General features: G+C 38.9%; 1 protein-coding gene across 20 annotated transcripts in view; it reads right to left on the bottom strand.

The window, feature by feature from the left end:
- Window positions 1-18,503, bottom strand: part of TAF2 (TATA-box binding protein associated factor 2) — a 104,786-nt gene that overhangs the window by 46,312 nt on the left and 39,971 nt on the right. For all 20 annotated transcript variants that reach the window (XR_015140423.1, XR_015140424.1, XR_015140418.1 and 17 more), the window contains 10 exons: window positions 18,298-18,452; window positions 17,536-17,650; window positions 17,139-17,248; window positions 15,485-15,550; window positions 13,925-14,177; window positions 11,759-11,899; window positions 9,023-9,133; window positions 6,028-6,221; window positions 5,094-5,233; window positions 2,122-2,191 (listed from right to left, as the gene is read on the bottom strand). Coding sequence is in view for 14 of the 20 variants with exons in the window: in XM_086335713.1 (XP_086191839.1) it covers window positions 2,122-2,191; window positions 5,094-5,233; window positions 6,028-6,221; window positions 9,023-9,133; window positions 11,759-11,899; window positions 13,925-14,177; window positions 15,485-15,550; window positions 17,139-17,248; window positions 17,536-17,650; window positions 18,298-18,452 (1,355 nt within the window). In the remaining 6 variants the exon portion in view is untranslated. The remainder of the gene's footprint in view (window positions 1-2,121; window positions 2,192-5,093; window positions 5,234-6,027; window positions 6,222-9,022; window positions 9,134-11,758; window positions 11,900-13,924; window positions 14,178-15,484; window positions 15,551-17,138; window positions 17,249-17,535; window positions 17,651-18,297; window positions 18,453-18,503) is intronic.

The raw sequence follows: 18,503 nt of genomic DNA, 5'->3' as shown, positions 1-18,503 counted from the left end.
GGAGTGTAAATACTAGAACAGATCGGAGGCTGTCAGAGGCAGGGGTGGGGGTGGGTGACACGGGTGGACGGGATCAAGGGGTACAAATCCCCGCTCATCTTATACAGTAAGTCATGAGGGGATAACGTGGTGACTACAGTTAGTAACAACTGTGTTGCATATTTGAAAGATGCTAAGAGAACAGATCTTGAAAGTTCCTATAAGAAAAAATACTTGTAATTATGTATGGTAATGGATGTTAACCAAACTTACGATGGTGATCATTTTTCAAACTATACAAATAGAGAATCAATATGCTATGTGCCTGAAACTGTCAATTATACCTCAACAGAGACAGAGAGGAAGGGAGGGAGGAAAGAGAAGGTAACGATGACAGAGAAAAGGACGAAGTTTCTATTCAAAGCATAAAAACCAGAGGGGGGGAAACCCACAAAAAATATAGCGACTGATGTCCCAAGACACCAAATAACACACATACAATGCCATTAATGTGGTAACACTCCTATCCTGTGATCATTCACTGCTATTAAAGCTTTTTAAAGACGTGCTGACCTTTTTTAACTGTAACTATGAGCTGGATGATATGAAGTGAAGCCTAAGAGGTTCCCTATTGGTGATATGAATAAACCGTATCAATTATGAAGTAAACATGTCAAATACAATCATGAATGTATCTTTAAATAGATTTTCAGTTCACAGTATAAATAAATGTTCTTGAAACTTGAATATCATGAGCTCCACAACATTTCAAAAGCAATCAGACTGTATAGTATCTAATTTAGAAATACAACTTCAAATATTATACAAAATGGTCTTCAAAACGCAGTTTTGAAGTATGTGCCTTAATGTTAGTTCTTGATGTGACTTGAAAACATAAATGAACACATGACAAGCTACATTTATAATTTCTGTCCTACTTGCCATCAGCAGCATCTTATAAACTTTCAAATGCATGAGCTCTACCAGAAAACAGACGAGGCTGGCTTCCTGCCGACTCTCTTTCATGTAAACATGCACTTCAGAACGGGTGATTATGAGATTTTTGTCCACATCAACCTGGTCCTTCATATATATATCAATCCAAGGACAAATTATTTATAATAAAATTCAGATCACAAATTAAGAACCATGAAATAAAAACAGCAAAACTGTACAAAGAATATTTTTTAATAACCATTGCTTAAAACACTGAAATACACAAGGTGGCTTAACCAGGAACCTGCTACAACTAACCTGAAAAACAACTGCTGCTCAAAGGTTTCCCCGTTAGGAGCTGAGATCACCTACGTGTGCCTCACAGCGAGACGCGCTCCAGTGAGGTTAAAAGGCAGAGTGGATCTGTCTGCCTTTTCAGAAGAAAAACCTGCCAAGTGATGTGCAAACTTGAGCAAGACGACGCTTCTGGATCTATGTTCTCGTTTCCAGTTGGAATGGCTAAAATCTAAATTATTTTCCAGCTTTCAAATTTCATTTTATGAAACTGAATTAGTACAACAAATGAACACAAATTTGAGTCTATTAGGTATAAAGAAAGGAAAACAGATATAGTAAAAACTTTTAATCCTGCTTAAATACACTATAAGTATCCTACTTTGCAAAAGCAAGCAGCAGAAATGAACAAAATGAAGAGAATACAAAAATGAAAATAGTTACTAAGTCAGGACTGGAATTTTAATTTCCCTTATTTTCTAAATTTTTAACAATGTTGTGTTACATTTTTTGATCCTAAATCCATTTATTAAAAATTAGGATTTTATATGAGCAAGAAATGGAACAAATGGGACACAACAAAACACTGTTCTTATTTACTTTCAAAATACAGTGTATCAATTGATAAAGAGGTTTTATGATTTTTTTGATACATAAGGGATTTTCCCATGTGTACTAAAAAGGGTTACATAAGCTTTTCTTTAAATTACAATAGAAATCATGTGTAAAATTCAGGGAATTAATATATCTTTTAAAGTATCTTTCCAAAGGCAAACCAAATAAACGGCATGAGTACCTGGATAAGGTACTCCTATATTTTCAAAAACTAAGACTTAACTCCATGTATAATTTTCTGAAATTACTTACTTCATGATTTATAAAAACAAAATATTATAGCACAAAAACACTAACCTTACATAGGGTACAGGGTCATTCTGAACCATGGTAAGTAGCCACTGCAATTCTTCATAACTCCTGTCCACTGAAAACAAAAACAAGGAAACGTACTTGTGGTAATTATCACACATTAAACACGTGACAAGCAAGGAGCTCACACTTACTATGTAGGGCTCTGTCTCAGCCAGGTCTCTGATCAGAAATGAAGGATGTAGGCAATTTCTTACATTTTTAATGCAAGAGGCTACTTTGCAAGTTTTACAACTTGCATCTGTGCCATCTACAGCTGTGCCATCTATGCAGTCAAAGCATCAAAAACAGGACCAACCGTGTATTTTCCACTTAGGTTCAAATCAATGGCGAATACAACATAAGACAAAAGTGTAATTTATTAGAGCCCTAAATCAGAGATGAATAACTCTAAATGGAAATGTGTTTAAATAGAAGTGTGTTTCTAGATGCTCAGATCAAATTACAGAGGTTTGCTATTCAACGGTGTCTCAGTTGAATCACACAGTGAACCGCTGCTGCCCAAGTGGTTTATTTAAGAGCAGCCTTAACTTTTCAGTACAACATAAAAAACAGCTATAAAAACCAGTACTATGATTAACTTTAACAAAATTCACTATTTCCATTTACCTTTTAAAAAAGTATTATATTTATGATTTGAAAACCTTTATTTTCAGGATTTAATTTCTAATATTTTCCATTCCTTTCCTCTCTTTGTGACCCAATGACTTGCAGCACGCCAGGCCTCCCTGTCCATCACCAACTCCCAGAGTTCACTCAAACTCACGTCCATCGAGTCAGTGATGCCATCCAACCATCTCATCCTCTGAGGTCCCCTTCTCCTCATGCCCCCAATCCCTCCCAGCATCAGAGTCTTTTCCAATGAGTCAACTCTTCGCATGAGGTGGCCAAAGTACTGGAGTTTCAGCTTTAGCATCATTCCTTCCAAAGAAATCCCAGGGCTGATCTCCTTTAGGATGGACTGGTTGGATCTCCTTGCAGTCCAAGGGACTCTCAAGAGTCTTCTCCAACACCACAGTTCAAAAGCATCAATTCTTCGGTGCTCAGCTTTCTTCACAGTCCAACTCTCACATCCATACACAACCATAGGAAAAACCATAGCCTTGACTAGACAGACCTTTGTTGGCAAAGTAATGTCTCTGCTTTTCAATATGCTATCTAGGTTGGTCATAACTTTCCTTCCAAGGAGTAAGCATCTTTTAATTTCATGGCTGCAATCACCATCTGCAGTGATTCTGGAGCCCCCCAAAATAAAGTCTGACACTGTTTCCACTGTTTCCCCATCTATTTCCCATGAAGTGATGGGAACGGATGCCATGATCTTGGTTTTCTGAATGTTGAGCTTTAAGCCAACTTTTTCACTCTCCTCTTTCACTTTCATCAAGAGGCTTTTTAGCTCCTCTTCACTTTCTGCCTTACCCTGTTATAATTTCTTTTGAGAAGCAGTATTCCTACTGAAATTTACACAAAAATGTAAGGATTTGCGTATATTTTCTTCTACTTAATATGTAAAATTTAAGCAATCCTCTCTTTACACAGTTAGATAAGAAATTACCATAACTTCTTTATTCCCCACATTTTAGTATAATCTGGAACTTTAGATTTATACATTTCTTATATTTGCATATTATTTTTTAAGACTATGTTTTGAAATTTGCATTAAATTTTACATGTTAACAAGTATTTAAGCTTAGCTCTTTAGTTTATAGGAACAGATGCCTGGCATTTCACTGGGAATTTCATATGACACTTTCATCAATCTTGAGTTATTATTTTGGTTCACCTCCAGATCAGCTGAAAATTATCTTGGGAAAAAATTTTTTCAGCACTCCATGCTATGCAGAACTTCCCCAGCCAGGGGTCAAACCTGTGCCCCCTGCACTGAAAGCATGGATGGGGACCACTGAATAAGACCAGGAATTTTGTTTTTAAAAATATTACATATAGGATATGGTCTTCTAGGTCTTCAAGGATACATGAACAACAATTTAGCAAAGCAGAGAATCTTAGATCGTAATTTCCCCTAAACATCATGTTGGCCTGTGCTGTCTTTCGAATTCTTCATACTCTGAAGAATTTATAGGCTACATTATTTTTTTACCTTGTACAATAAATGGGTTCTGACGCTTCTAGGAATAGTTAGAAATTTACAGACTTTTCCTTAATTTTAAAATTTTAAACTTCATCAGAGTCTAGCTTAGGTCAGTCTCATTTACACTCTTTCAAAGTATCCTATTATTTCTTGGATAATAGGATACATCCTATTATTTCTTCCACCTATTATTCTTCATGACAATTTTTTTTTTAAATATTTTATCTCCTTAACGTACTTTCCCCTCTGTATTTCTGACAATGTTCTGAATATGTAATATTCCCTTATTCACTTTTTTCCTTCTTTTTTTTTTCCAGCTTCATGAAGCCTTGTTTACCCCTCTCCTGAAGTCCCCACTCACACCTGTTCCCCTCAGTATGTATTTATTGGCTGTGCTGGGTCCCCGCTGTGGCATGTGAGACCCAGCTTCCTGAGCAAGGATGGAAGCCAGGCTCCTGTGCTAGGAGCATGGGGTCTCAGCCTCTGGACCGTGCGGGAAGTCCCCGACTGTTAGCTCTTCTTCGACTTTTGCAGAGAAAACTTCTGACAGGTACAAAATGTTTTCTTGAATTCTTATATAATTAGAAATTTCTTCCAAGATATCTTGAAATAACATGTTCATTAAGGCTACAGAATGATGCACAGACTTTTTGGAAAGACCAAAGGTATCTATCTATAATTTTATTCTTTTCTCCCATTTACAAATTCTTATATGAATTCTATATTTACCAAAAATTCTAAATCAGTGAGTTAATTAAAAATCAAGATATCTGTATGCACATACTATGAAAATGCTAATGACTAAATAGTAAATGGTAAACAATTCTTTCTAAAATGATATAAGCATATATTTCTAAAGCATTACCTTTAGTGTAATCAACCACCGCTTCCAAAGCTGCTATCCTAATGTCCACAAAATGGCCATATTCTGCGTAAGATTTAAAAAGAGATGGATCACTGGGCACATGTCCGTTCTTCTGAAGCACTCGTATGGCTCTCAAACAACTAGGAAAATAGGATTTATAGTTAAATACTTTGTTAAAGTATTTTGAATTAAACTTATTTCCTAGGAATTTAAAATAATCTGTAACAATAAACTGAAAAATTGATGTAATCTGAATCCTCTTTTTAATTCTTTAACACTTGGCTTTTATAATGACTCTAAAAAACTCTATTAAAAGAAAACACATTTCAAAACTTTGGAAATCTAATTTCAGGTATTATATTTATAACAGGAACACACTACAGAAAAATGTATTTAGCATAAAATATAACTTAAATAAAGTACTCTTTCTAAAAGTTTTAGTGATACAAACATAGTTTATTCACTAACATATATGGAAAGCTAAGACTTTATATTGCTGAATCAGTAAATCATCAACTGTTTTTAGCAAATTCCTAATGAAACAGATAAAACCTGTTGATAGTCATGTTACAAAAAATACGAGAGAAGCAAAAAATTTTAAAAGAAGCCTAATAATAGAGGGATGTTTAAACTATACCCAATGGCATAAAAGCTTATGCAGATGCTTATGAATACCTTCCGATGACATGAGCAAGTGTTCACGACATAAGTAGAATATAAAAAATATATATATGTCAAAAATTAAAAATTGATATAGTTATCACAGGAAAAAATTTAGAAGACTTTCTCCAAAAGAGTAATAATTTACCCATGGATGGTAGACTCATATTAGATTTTTTTTTTACTTTACTTCTCTATTTTTTATGAAAATAAATTTCTCTAATAATTATAAAAGCAAGTAACTTTAAGAAGCAAATATGAAGAATCATTATACCTGACAGTGATGGTGTGCCTGTAACTTGGAAGAAGTTTTTCCATGTTCAAAAACCTAGTGATTTCTTCAAGAATGAGCCGCACGTCCGGATTTAAGTTATCCAAAGTTCGCACTTCATTATTCACACTGACTGCCGGCGTAACAGAGTTGGCAAGGGCATCAATCATCTCTGCACGATAATAGTTATCTGAAAACTAAGCCAAGAAACAATTATGAGACGATGATAAATTTACACTTCTTTTCAAAAGTGAATGAAATAAAATATAACTTTAAAAACATAATTTATCTGCAAAGACAAGCAAGTTTTCAGGTAAGTATTCAACACTGTCCTTTGGCGTAGAGTCACATATCGGAAAAAAGAGTGAGAGAGACTTACTTAATAGTAACACACTAGCTACTAGGGCAGGGAGCAACAGACTGCGCCCAACAGGAAGGAGAGTGTCCAGGCCGTGTGCTGTCACCCTGCTCATTTAACTTATACGCAGAGCACATCATGAGAAACACTGGGCTGGAAGAAGCACAAGCTGTAATCAAGACTGACGGGAGAAATATTAATCACCTCAGATATGCAGATGACACCACCCTTATGGCAGAAAGTGAAGAGAAGCTAAAGAGCATCTTGATGAAAGTGAAAGAGGGGCGTGAAAAAGTTGGCTTAAAGCTCAGCATTCAGAAAACTAAGATCATGGCATCCGGTCCCATCACTTCATGGGAAATAGATGGGGAAACAGTGGAAACAGTGTCAGACTTTATTTTTCTGGGCTCCAAAATCACTGCAGACGGTGACTGAAGCCATGAAATTAAAAGACACTTGCTCTTTGGAAGAAAAGCTATGACCAACCTAGATAGCATATTGAAAAGCAGAGACATTATTTTGCCAACAAAGGTCTGTCTAGTCAAGGCTATGGTTTTTCCAGTGGTCATGTATGGATGTGAGAGTTGGACTGTGAAGAAAGCTGAGCGCCGAAGAATTGATGCTCTTTAACTGTGGTGTTGGAGAAGACTCTGAAAGTCCCTTGGACTGCAAGGAGATCCAACCAGTCCATTCTGAAGGAGATCAGTCCTGGGTGTTCACTGGAAGGACTGATGCTTAAGCTGAAACTCCAGTACTTTGGCCACCTCATGCGAAGAGTTGACTCATTGGAAAAGACTCTGATGCTGGGAGGGATTGGGGGCAGGAGGAGAAGGGACGACAGAGGATGAGATGGCTGGATGGCATCACCGACTCGATGGACATGGGTTTGGGTGCACTCCAGGAGCTGCTGATGGACAGGGAGGCCTGGCGTGCTGTGGTTCATGGGGTCTCAAGGAGTCGGACACGACTGAGCGACTGAAGAATGGAACTGAAGACACTAGCTTGTTGACGAATGTTTACTACATGTAAGGCACGCTCATAGTGATCTAGCCAGATACGTCTAAAAGGAAGACTGCAGTTCACAAATCGTGCTGGTGATACAGAGTTTCGAATCAGCTATTTCTGTGTTCCACTCTCAACTAAGACATCTAACCAAGGGTCACCAGATATCTGCAGAAAGCATCAACATAGAGACCAGAACAAAGCGGGGAAAGCAGCTTGGAGGAAATAAGAATGTGCAAAGAAACGAAAACCAGTAGAGGGAAAAAAGTTCAAAAGTTATCATTAACATAGTCTGAGAAATAACCAATGATATGCCTTCCAACAGCATAATACATGTTTAAAAGAAAGAAATATGCAGGCAATCAGAATCAAAATTAAATTGGAATATAAAATGGAAAAAAAAACTTGAAATTTTGAGCAAAAAAGTTAAAAAATAGGAAAGAATGCACAAGGAAGCCGGAGGGCTGGTGTAGAAGACAATAGGAGTTGTAGCAAAAGAAGCAGAGAAAATGGAGGAAACTATCCCCCGAAATGAATGAAATTTCTAAATCCATATCCCAGTCAATTCCCAGAAGACTAATTTAATTGAAAGCAATCCCGGCTGACTTGATTTAAACTCAGGAAATCAGATGTACTGGCCTAGAAATTTGAACATGGAGCAAGAAAATTAATTCTATCAGCAGGGTCATTTGTATTCAGAGATTACTTAAATAACGTTTGTAAGTTCTCTGCAAGAACATTTACAGCTCCATTGTTCCTGTGGACAACCGCCTTCTCTCCAGAAGTCTGCGCACGCATGCCTCACCAGAGCACTGACAGTGCCCCACCGCTCCTCCATTCCGGCACGGCAGCAGTAAGAGGCCTAGCTGCTGACTTGCTGGATTTTCTCCTTAGGCTGAAGCCTCGAGGGCCCAGAGTCAGACTGTGGTGCACACAGCGGCTCCTCCACAGCTCTGTGTGTCTCTGGCTGCTCTGTGCAGCGCGCTGGCTCTGAGTTCCCCAGCCCGGCACTGAACCCACACCCCCTGGAGTGGAACCGTGGAGTCTTCACCACTGGGCCTTCAGGTAAGTCCCAAATACATGTTTGCTTTAAATGAAATGTGAGATGGCAACCACCATGCCTTCTTTTTCTATTTAACGTGGTACACTGCCTGGCACAGCATATATTCTCAAAAACACTTGCCGACTGCTAGAATGATAATGAGTAAGGTGAAATAACTTTTGAAGCATGGCATTCAACAGCTATTTACTAAACTGTGGATAAAACACACATTATGGTTAAAAAAAAGAAACGAGCCAAATTCATCAATGAACACGTTATCCAAGAGGAACTGTTTTCTGACAGAAGAAAAAAGGAATAAGAATAAAATTGGGCTGTCAGACTTCACCAAAATAGATGTCAGGTGAGTTTCCAAAATTTGATGTGCTACTCTCTGCACCTTATAACAGGTATAAGGAACATTTAAAAATCAACTAATCTTGGTTTTCAGATATCTGGTTATTATAATAAATCATATTTGTATGTTTCTATCTCTAGAAATTTCAAGTCCCATGGACACAACAATGATTTCACAGTCTAAATATTTCTCTGAAAACAAAATACCACTGGCTAGTTTTATTAACATTAAAGTAACGTACCTTATTTTTTCTGTTGTCATTGTACTTGATTAGGTCTAAAATAAATGTTAAGACTTCTTTGGGACAAAGGTTGTGAACATCTCTCAATAAGGCCATCGCAACTGGCATAGTCTACAAAAAAAAAAAAAAAAACTTGTTTTCAATTTTCATCACTATAATTCAATGCAGTGCACGCTGGAAAAGGGTTGCCCTGGGGCTGACACAGTATCTGGGGGGAGTCCAGGCGCCCAGCCCCCCTGGCTCCTACTCCTCCCATGGGAACAGGCCTCAAACACTCTGGCAAGAACGCTAAGCAGGAACCCCAGGGGAGAGCTGCAGAGCTGGAGGCACTGGGCAGCCCACCTGCTGGAAGAGGGACATGTCATGCAAATCCAGCTCTGTGATTTACAGAGGAAAAGGGATGTGTGGGCTTTAGCATTAGACAGACCACTATTCAGTCTGTACTCCACTGCCATCTATGGTGGGTTATTTTAGCTAGCTGCTTGCTGAGTACCACTTTCAGGGCTCACAGATACAGTGGCTAGAGGCACAGGCGGACAGCAGAATTCAACTACTTGTCTCAAGAGACACAGACTCTCCAGTACCATCTTTCTCAGCCTAAGGAAAAACGGTAAATTACCTGAAATCCAACTTCCCCTTTTCAAATTTTCATAGACAACTTTTCTAAGGAGGTGGAAGCCTGACCCACAGAGGTAACCTCTACCAGAACAACAGCAGAGCAAAGCTATTCCAACTCAAGGCAGAACCACAGACAATGGACATCACAATCCCCAGTACAGAGAGACTGGACCATACTCTCTTCTGATTAAAGTAACTACACCCTCTAAACTGGTGGGCAAAAAGCAGCGTGGCTCCTCTGCTCGGCAGGAGGCGCAGAAGCAACAGGACGGTGAGTGTTGCCCCAGGTGCTACCAATGCCGGAAGAGCTGGGGGCAAGGTTCTGTGTCACAGATAGGACTGAAATCTAAGCGCGAGTCTTCACTCTTTTTTCTGGCAAGGTTCTGTTTCACAGATAGGACTGAAATCTAAGCGCGAGTCTTCACTCTTTTTTCTGGCAAGGTTCTGTGTCACAGATAGGACTGAAATCTAAGCGCGAGTCTTCACTCTTTTTTCTGGCACTACAAGTGTTATGTGAAAGGTGAACTGGTCTGAAAGCGCTGGCTTCTCCATTTTTTTTGACTGCAAACCACACTAAGAAATATGTTTACATCCCAAGTGAACACACACACACACACACACACAGTCACATATACAAACTAAAAAATAAAACCAAAACAACTTGTACCTACCCTTATTACATGTGTTAATTCTGATACTGCCTACTGTTTTATTTAAAAACAAAAACAAAAAGCTTACAAGTTGATTTCATGACTGCCTGCCTAACGGGTCACAACCCTCACTGTGCACACTGGTCCACGGCCCGTGGGAGAACATGGGCACAGTGAGGGCCGTGCTCGACAGGCTCGGGAGGTAACTCGCTTCCAGGCCACACGCTAGTGGAGCAGCAACACACCGAGAGCCGAGCAACACGTTCAAGGACTACAAACGGCTCAGCTGCTAAAAATAACAGAACGCCTCAGACTTCTTTGATCACACCAACACTGGCTTTCCTCAAACGCAGGTCTCCTGAGTCTGCTCTGCTGACGACATGCACTACAGCTGTGTCATGACTTCCACTCCCAACGCATGTCTCAGCGTGGCTGGGCAGTCCTTTCACATTTCCCTCCTCCACACACAAACTGCACTTGCTTAACCGCCCCCTCAACACCTACCATTTCATTTAATCTGGTTTCTACCTGCCTCAGGAAATGGAATTTTTTATCTTTTCTAACATTAACCTTCCAACTATGTCCTGCCCACTTCTAACAACTTCAGAATTTGCCCTGTCTTGTCTTTTTCATATTTACTTGCTTCCACTTGAACATTTCATCTCTCCTCCACTGGTTCTCTTGTCTGTGCCAAACATGCCTCAAGCTTTTTCTCCCTCTACACAAAATAAAACCTAAAATGCCCTTTCTCAGCCTTGCTTTATCCTTAACATGTCTCCCTTTTCTCATACTCTTCAGCTTTAATCCTTCTAGTTCAATCTAGTTAATCTAATCTCTGCATTCGTTATTATTAAGTTTCTCAAAATATTTTACAAGTGATTTCCAAGTTGCCCAAACACTGACCACCCCGCCAATCCCACACCGCTTCCTAAAACAGTGACTTCATCACACCACCACTTTTAAAATTACCATTTATAAACAACTTACTATGTGATAAAAATATAGTGTAAAACCCTTCACATGCTTGATATTATTTAATTCTCAAAAAGATAAACTTTACAATTGACTAAACCAGGGCTTAGAGTTAAAAGACTTCTCCTCTTGCAAACTGCTAGTGAGCAGCAGAGCCAGGGCTAACCTGGAGCTGTGTGCCACACTGTCTCTGGCCCAGAAACACTGTCCACACTCGACAGGGACAGCCATCAGAAGGACTCGCGCACCTCTCCATCCCCCAGGAACTACCCATCTCTACTGACCTCAGTATTAATGTGGACAGTGAGTCACTTACACACAGTTCATAAAACCAAAGAACAAGCAAAACTTTGGAAAGTATTTCAGAAGCAAAAAGAGAAAAAAGACAAAATAATTTGTAAGAAAGTAAATAATATTCGGAGAGTCCCCAAGGTAAACGAATATATACTGATATTGGCATAAAATAATTATAAAAAAACCTGAAGGGAAGCTGTACCTTCTGTAGAAAGTAACTTTGAAAGCTCATAAAGTTGTTTGTTTTCACAATGTTTGGACAAGTTTTACAACAAAACATCCTAGTAAAGAGCGACTTCATAGCTGGTGGTCCTGTCCACGTGCTCACCATTGAATTTGCAATCTGCAAATAATTAGAAAATGGAATAATTTCCGTCACCACGGCAAATGTATTTTTAAATAAATAAAACAGCTTTCTGAAAGTTATCAATATACTGGATTCATTCCCAAGGATTTCAATTCTTAAAACTTTAACATATTTCAGTGTCTCAGTATCATTGCCAAGAAAATATATAAACTCCCCCCTCCTAAAATTCTATGTACGCGTTTAACTATTTTCTACTAATTAATCTCTAAATTGGAGCATTCTTTTTATGTTTTAAGAAATCTTCTTTGCAAAGACTTCTAAGTTTATCCATTTAGGCAGATGAGTTCTAATATTTTAAATTTATCAGGTAGAAACATCACCATGGACTTTAAATAAGGCTTTTAACTGTACCCTAACTGAAAAATAAGGCAAATACAGTCCTACCACTTAAGTCTGTAAGAACACATTACAAAGAAAATACATTCTGTTATTGATACTTTGAAAATGAAAGTTGCTCAGCTGTGTCTGACTCTTTGTGACCCCATGGACTGCAGCCCACCAGGCTCCTCTGTCCATGGAATTCTCCAGGCCAGAATACTGGAGTGGGTAGCCTTACCCTTCTCCAGGGCATCACCCCAACCCAGGGACTGAACCTAGGTCTCCTGCATTACAGGCGGATTCTTTACCATCTGAGCCACCAAGAAACCTAATTTAAGTGTGTATAAAAACCATAGCTGAAAAGAATAAAATTACAATTAACTTTAAATAACACAGGCTGTAATTTTACGGATTTGCTAAGGATTTACGGAGAAGGCAATGGCACCCCACTCCAGTACTCTTGCCTAGAAAATCCCATGGATGGAGGAGCCTGGTAGGCTGCAGTCCATGGGGTCGCTAGGAGTCGGACACGACTCAGCAACTTCACTTTCACTTTTCGCTTTCATGCATCGAAGAAGGAAATGGCAACCCACTCCAGTGTTCTTGCCTGGAGAATCCCAGGGACGGGGGAGCCTGGTGGGCTGCCGTCTATGGGGTCACACAGAGTCGGACACGACTGAAGCGACTTAGCAGCAGCAGCTAAGGATTTAGCCTGAGAGAATCACAAGAACTTTACAGAAGCAATAAAATTACACCCTCAGCAGGTGATTATCAAAGAAAAGCACATTTCCCTTACATATCTGAGTAGATAAAGGAGTCTAACTACTCACTATTTACCATTAAAGGTGAAACAAATATAAATCATTATAATCTGCTGAAATACTGGACAAGTGGATATAGCAGTGAGGAAAGCAAGACAGTCAATACATGGGAATGAACTTATCATCAAGATGTTTTTAAAGACCTGGAACCTAGTAAGTATTTCTGGTCGAATATCTGTTAGTGCTTTTTGATTTTCATTTGTTCTATAGTTACATGTTTCTTTTTTTTTTGTATCTAAAGAAAAATATTTACTTTTCTTAATAAATTAACTTTTGTAGAATGTTAAATGATAGAATCTATCATTTTAAATTCTATATCCCTATACTGAATACTAAGCTCTAACCAACAAGAAATCGCCACCACAGTGGGATAAATTAATGAATGAATGAATGCCATATACCATAAGGTAAAATATCCTTCAAACCAAGGAACTGCTTACATTCTTTGCTTTAACAATGTGCATGGCAATTCAATAAAATGGGGAAAATTCTCTTTGGTTTTAAAACCTGACTTTCAGTTTGACAGGCACAAGACTTGAACGCACGATTTATTTTCAGGTCAAAACATGTTTCTTTCAAATCAGTCTTGCTAAAAGAATGTGGCAAAGAAGACCAACCCACCAAGTAAAGGAGCGGCTGCAGAGCAGTCTCAGTGCTCTTCAGGGTTGTTTCTTTACTGCACTAGCCGTTTTCCTCCCGCTCTACTGCGAATAATCTCACCTAGTGCTCTTCAGGGTTGTTTCTTTACTGCACTAGCCGTTTTCCTCCCGCTCTACTGCGAATAATCTCACCTAGTGCTCTTCAGGGTTGTTTCTTTACTGCACTAGCCGTTTTCCACCCGCTCTACTGCGAGTAGCCTCACCTTTGCGAGGCAGAAGCAGGCGGCCATCCGCACTCGGTAGAAGCACTGCTCCTGCTCCAGGACGTCCGTGAGGGCGAGCCGGGACGCTGGGGTGGGGAACCTCTCCAGGGCCGAGATGGCCTCCTGCTGCGCGACCACGTCCCGCTCGTAGCGGAGCTGGTACTGCCACATGAAGTCCGCCTGCTCAGAGTCCACCTTCCGCAGCACCGCCATGTCCGGGTCGATCCGGATCCACAGCAGAGGGGAGTCGGCACTGAAAGCAGAGAGCAGGCGCGTTTCCCTCTTTCCCACTTCAAATATTTATAAAACAAACACACAGCATTTATTAACCAGATTTCCTTCTCCATGCAGTATTCAAAACTGCCTGGAGTTTTACTGTATTTGTTTTTTTTTTTTAATAAATCACACTGACAACTTTCCCATTATATTTAATATGTCTAACTTATATCAATCTTGTTGAAACAAAAAACTCCACCTGAAAATAATAATTTGGGGACTTTATTAGTGATTACACAGTGTGCAAAGGGAAAATGGGACCAAATTTCTTCATTTTATTTCCTAAAGCTTAACACTTGACAATGGTTACAAATGCCACTCTTTATTAGAAATCAATCTATGACTAAAGTTACTTCTTATTAATTTACTAAATTAACTTGTTCCACTGACTTTCAATATTTTTTAAAAATGCTAGTCTCATGATGATCATTATCAAATAGAAAGTCCTGAAATCATAGTTCAGAGGCACAGCACAAATTTATTCTCAGGTAGTTCTCAAAGTCTCAAACACAGTTTTTAAAAAACTAGTCTCTTTTAACAAAAGAATAACACTTGAAATATTAATACAATTCAACAAATACTACTGGATACTTAATATAGGTGAGACACTTGATATGAAAAGATTATATAAGCTGTGTAATAAATAGCAGTGATATTTGGTACCCAAGTTAGTAAACAATTACAGATATTTTCTATTTTTATAAATATTTACATTTTTATAAATACATAGGCATTAAAAAATACACAGGCACAATATGGACAGGCAAAATAAAGTTTGAGCTACATTATATTTAAAAATAAAATGCTGTCAATCAGTAAGTATCACCACAAAAAATGTAGAATGAGATTTAAATTGCTTTTTGCAAACACAGGAGGCCTCAAAGTGCCCTGAGGCTCTGTCCAAAGACAAAGAGAACTAGTATCATCCGAGAGTTCACTGGAAACGCAAGCCGTCAGCACTCAATTGGAATGCTGGGTCAGAAACTAAATTCTAAGGAGATCCCCAAGTATTGCACACGCACTTCAACTTGAGAAGCACTGCTCTAGAGACCACCGGGGAAGCAAGGCTATTTCCTCTGAATTTTATCCAGGCCAGGCTAGATTTACTTTTCTCTGTTTGATTAATTATAATTTTATGTTCAATCTGTTATCAACATAAAGTTTCTTTTGCCTTTTGAAAGTTTTAGAAGCACCAATTTCAGGACATTTACATACTTTTAGATGTATGCTACACAACAAATGAGAATGCAGAAAATACTGTATCTTTGAATTTAAGTAACTTACTCCATTGCAGAAAGATCCATGTCAACTTCTTCACCATTCATCAGTGGAATTTTTTTCTTCTTATTCCTACATTTAATGAAAAGTAAGTTCGAAAATTCTGACATTTCCAATTTTGACAAGAGATAAAGAGCAGCTGAAGTTCAAATTAAGAATCGCATGTAGTGTTGAAAGATATTCTAAGGAGGAAGAGAGGGACAATATACTGGAATTTAAACACAACAAAACCTGTCTACTTTGAAACTTAAGAGAATGAAGTAAATGATATTAAAAGGTCTTCCTGATCAATGTTTAACAAAAGTCAGAAATATCTAATTAAATGTCAACTTAAAACATATACATATTTCCAAGAACTGGTACCTGGAAATTTTATACAAGAAGATAAGAGATCTACCAATAAAGAAATGCTTTATTAAAAACAACAACATAGGCCTGAAATGAGAAACGAATAATTCTGAACATGTGCTATACATGCAAGGTGCTGTCTTATATGAAATGAAGAAGTTAACTACAAAACATCCTCACAGTATGGATTAACATGCATAATTAATTAATATGCATAAGATTATGATGAGCCAAAACAAAAGCAACTGCCTCCATGCAAATTACTCCTGAATAATTAAATCTTCTGGACACTACAGTAAATGCATGGTCACGTGAGGACAAATACAAACAGGAAGAGAGCACAGTCTTCTTGTGCTCCTCACGCCAAATAATAAGCAGATGACACACTGTTATTACTGAGAAAACAAAGCCAAGGAAATGTGATGAAAAGGGGAGCAATCAGATGCTCCCAATGTCAAAGGTGGACAGAACAAAAAGAAGAAGGATCTCCTTTGAACTAAGAATTTTCACAGAGAATGATTACAGGGAGACTTTAGAACCAAGCTCTCTAAAGGACTCAAAATCAACCGAGATACTTGTTTGAGATGACCTAAGTGCAGTCATGAGTAAAAAACTTTTGTTCCTCAAATTCTGACATTGCTACACACTCCTCCAGCAAAGAACAAAAATGTTCTCGTTTTTCATTAGTCAGAGTATGTGCCAATGAACAAAAATGCTCTCGTTTTTCATTAGTCAGAGTATGTGCCAACGGCTGTTAAAAAAAGTGGTAAAGAAAAAGCATAGTAAATAGAAGATGCACCAGGGCTGGCAACGCGCCTTAGAAAGGCGTCTCCGGTTCTTAAGGCCACGGTGACACGGGGAACACGCGGGGTAAAGCAGACACAGGAAGAGAAGGCAGGGGAACACGCGGGGTAAAGCAGACACAGGAAGAGAAGGCAGGGGCCTTTTCATGACGTATGTACTAAGCTCCTTTCTTTAGAGTCAATGTTCATTTCCTCCAAATTTTCTATACCTATTAATCCAATGAGATAAGTAAGTACAACCCTAAGCAATCTGTCCTGAATTTTTCCTGGCTCCCAAAACTCAAACTTCCATTCCACCTCCCCTTGTTCCTACAAAGTAAGGATTCTCATACTTAAATTTTAAAATTAATTGTTTCATTCTAAGGATAAAAGTGTTGTCAAGAACAGAAAGTAGATAAGGAATATGGTAATACGAACTTGAAGTAAAATGGGAAAAAAAGATGCTAGATAACATGTCCTCTATCTAAAAGTTAGGTACACACCAGGGTTTCACTGTGGGTCGCGCCTACCTTCTGCTTTTGGAATGGCAAGGTATGTCATGTTTCAGGCTGTTCTCTTCAATCTGCAGTGTATGGTTGAAGGACCCGTCTAATTCCTGTACTGTCACTTTAAGTGGTCCCTTTAAAAAGAAACATGCCGTTCAAAGATAGTGCCAGGAGAAGAAAAAACAAATCACATGTATTCTTACACGTAAGGAACATTCACCACGATGTTAAACAACACTGTATAAGACTTGCATGTGGAGACACAGAAGAGCAGCCGGTGCGGGAGGAGGTGGAACTGGGAGACTGCTTCCCCAAGGCCTCTAAAAGCAGGCCCTCCTTCCCGCCACCCACAGGCCCTTCCTTTATTTAAACTGGGCAGAAAGTGGTGCAAAAAGGCCATTTTGGGGAAAAAAAAACTTACCACATATTTCTGGGTTCCAGGAGATGTATAATCTTGTTTTATTTCCAGTTCCAAGACATTTCGCTTTCTATTAAAGGCAAAACTTCCGTAAAATTTTACCACTCCACTCTGGTCTCTGCAGAACTGTGAAGGAATCTGCATACTGGGACAAACACGCACTAAACAGAACACAGTACTCATCAGGGTGTGAGATTCTCAAACACATTCCCGCCAGTGCAGAGCTCGAGAGCATACCCCACTGTACACCAGGTGGCAAAGCACTCAAAATTCCTGCGAAAAATGTTTTCCCAGATTAAAAAAAAAGATCCTGAAACATGAAGGAATTAGTTTTTTTGAAAGAAGCAAAACCACTCTACAGGGTTATTAATATAGAAAGTGCTTTGAAATGAAAAAATGTAACAACCGAAAAGTTCCCAGATATCATGCAGGCTGCGCCAACCCCGGCCACGTGGGAAGTCATGAGACCACTGCATCTTACAAGTGGCCCCACAGGCCTGTCTGGCGTGTATTTACCTCCTTGATCATCAAGCCTACTGCTGCACTCACACACTAAGAGGCACTTTAAAGGAAGCGAAACTTCACGAATACAGATGCGTATGGACGTGTGCGCCTCAGTGACTGGTTGGCACCTCAGAGGAAATGATTTACAGTTCCTGGCAACATCTACCATTAATTGCCTCCTTTTATCCCCCAAAGCTCTTCCTTCTTCCCCTTATACAAACAGTCTTCCCTCCTTTGCTCAACTACTACAGAAAAGGATACACCCACTGCTTTATTAAAGGCTGGATGTCTTTGCCAGAGACGTTCGAGATGGATTTCAAAAATCCAGATGTGGAAACCAACATTTGACTCCACATATGTGACTGGAACTTCTGAGATGAAGCAGTACTAGCCAAACTTAGCAGTTTATTGAAAACCTGTAAGAAAGTATCATTTAGTATATCTGTGTAACACAATTATACATCGCT

The sequence above is a fragment of the Bos grunniens genome, chromosome 14, assembly GCF_055505025.1.
Source record: "Bos grunniens cultivar Pamir isolate PY7600 chromosome 14, Bosgru_T2T1.0, whole genome shotgun sequence".
In the NCBI taxonomy this organism is placed as follows: domain Eukaryota; kingdom Metazoa; phylum Chordata; class Mammalia; order Artiodactyla; family Bovidae; genus Bos; species Bos grunniens.
Note: the sequence above shows the minus strand (reverse complement) of the source record. Positions and strands in the feature narration are given on the sequence as shown.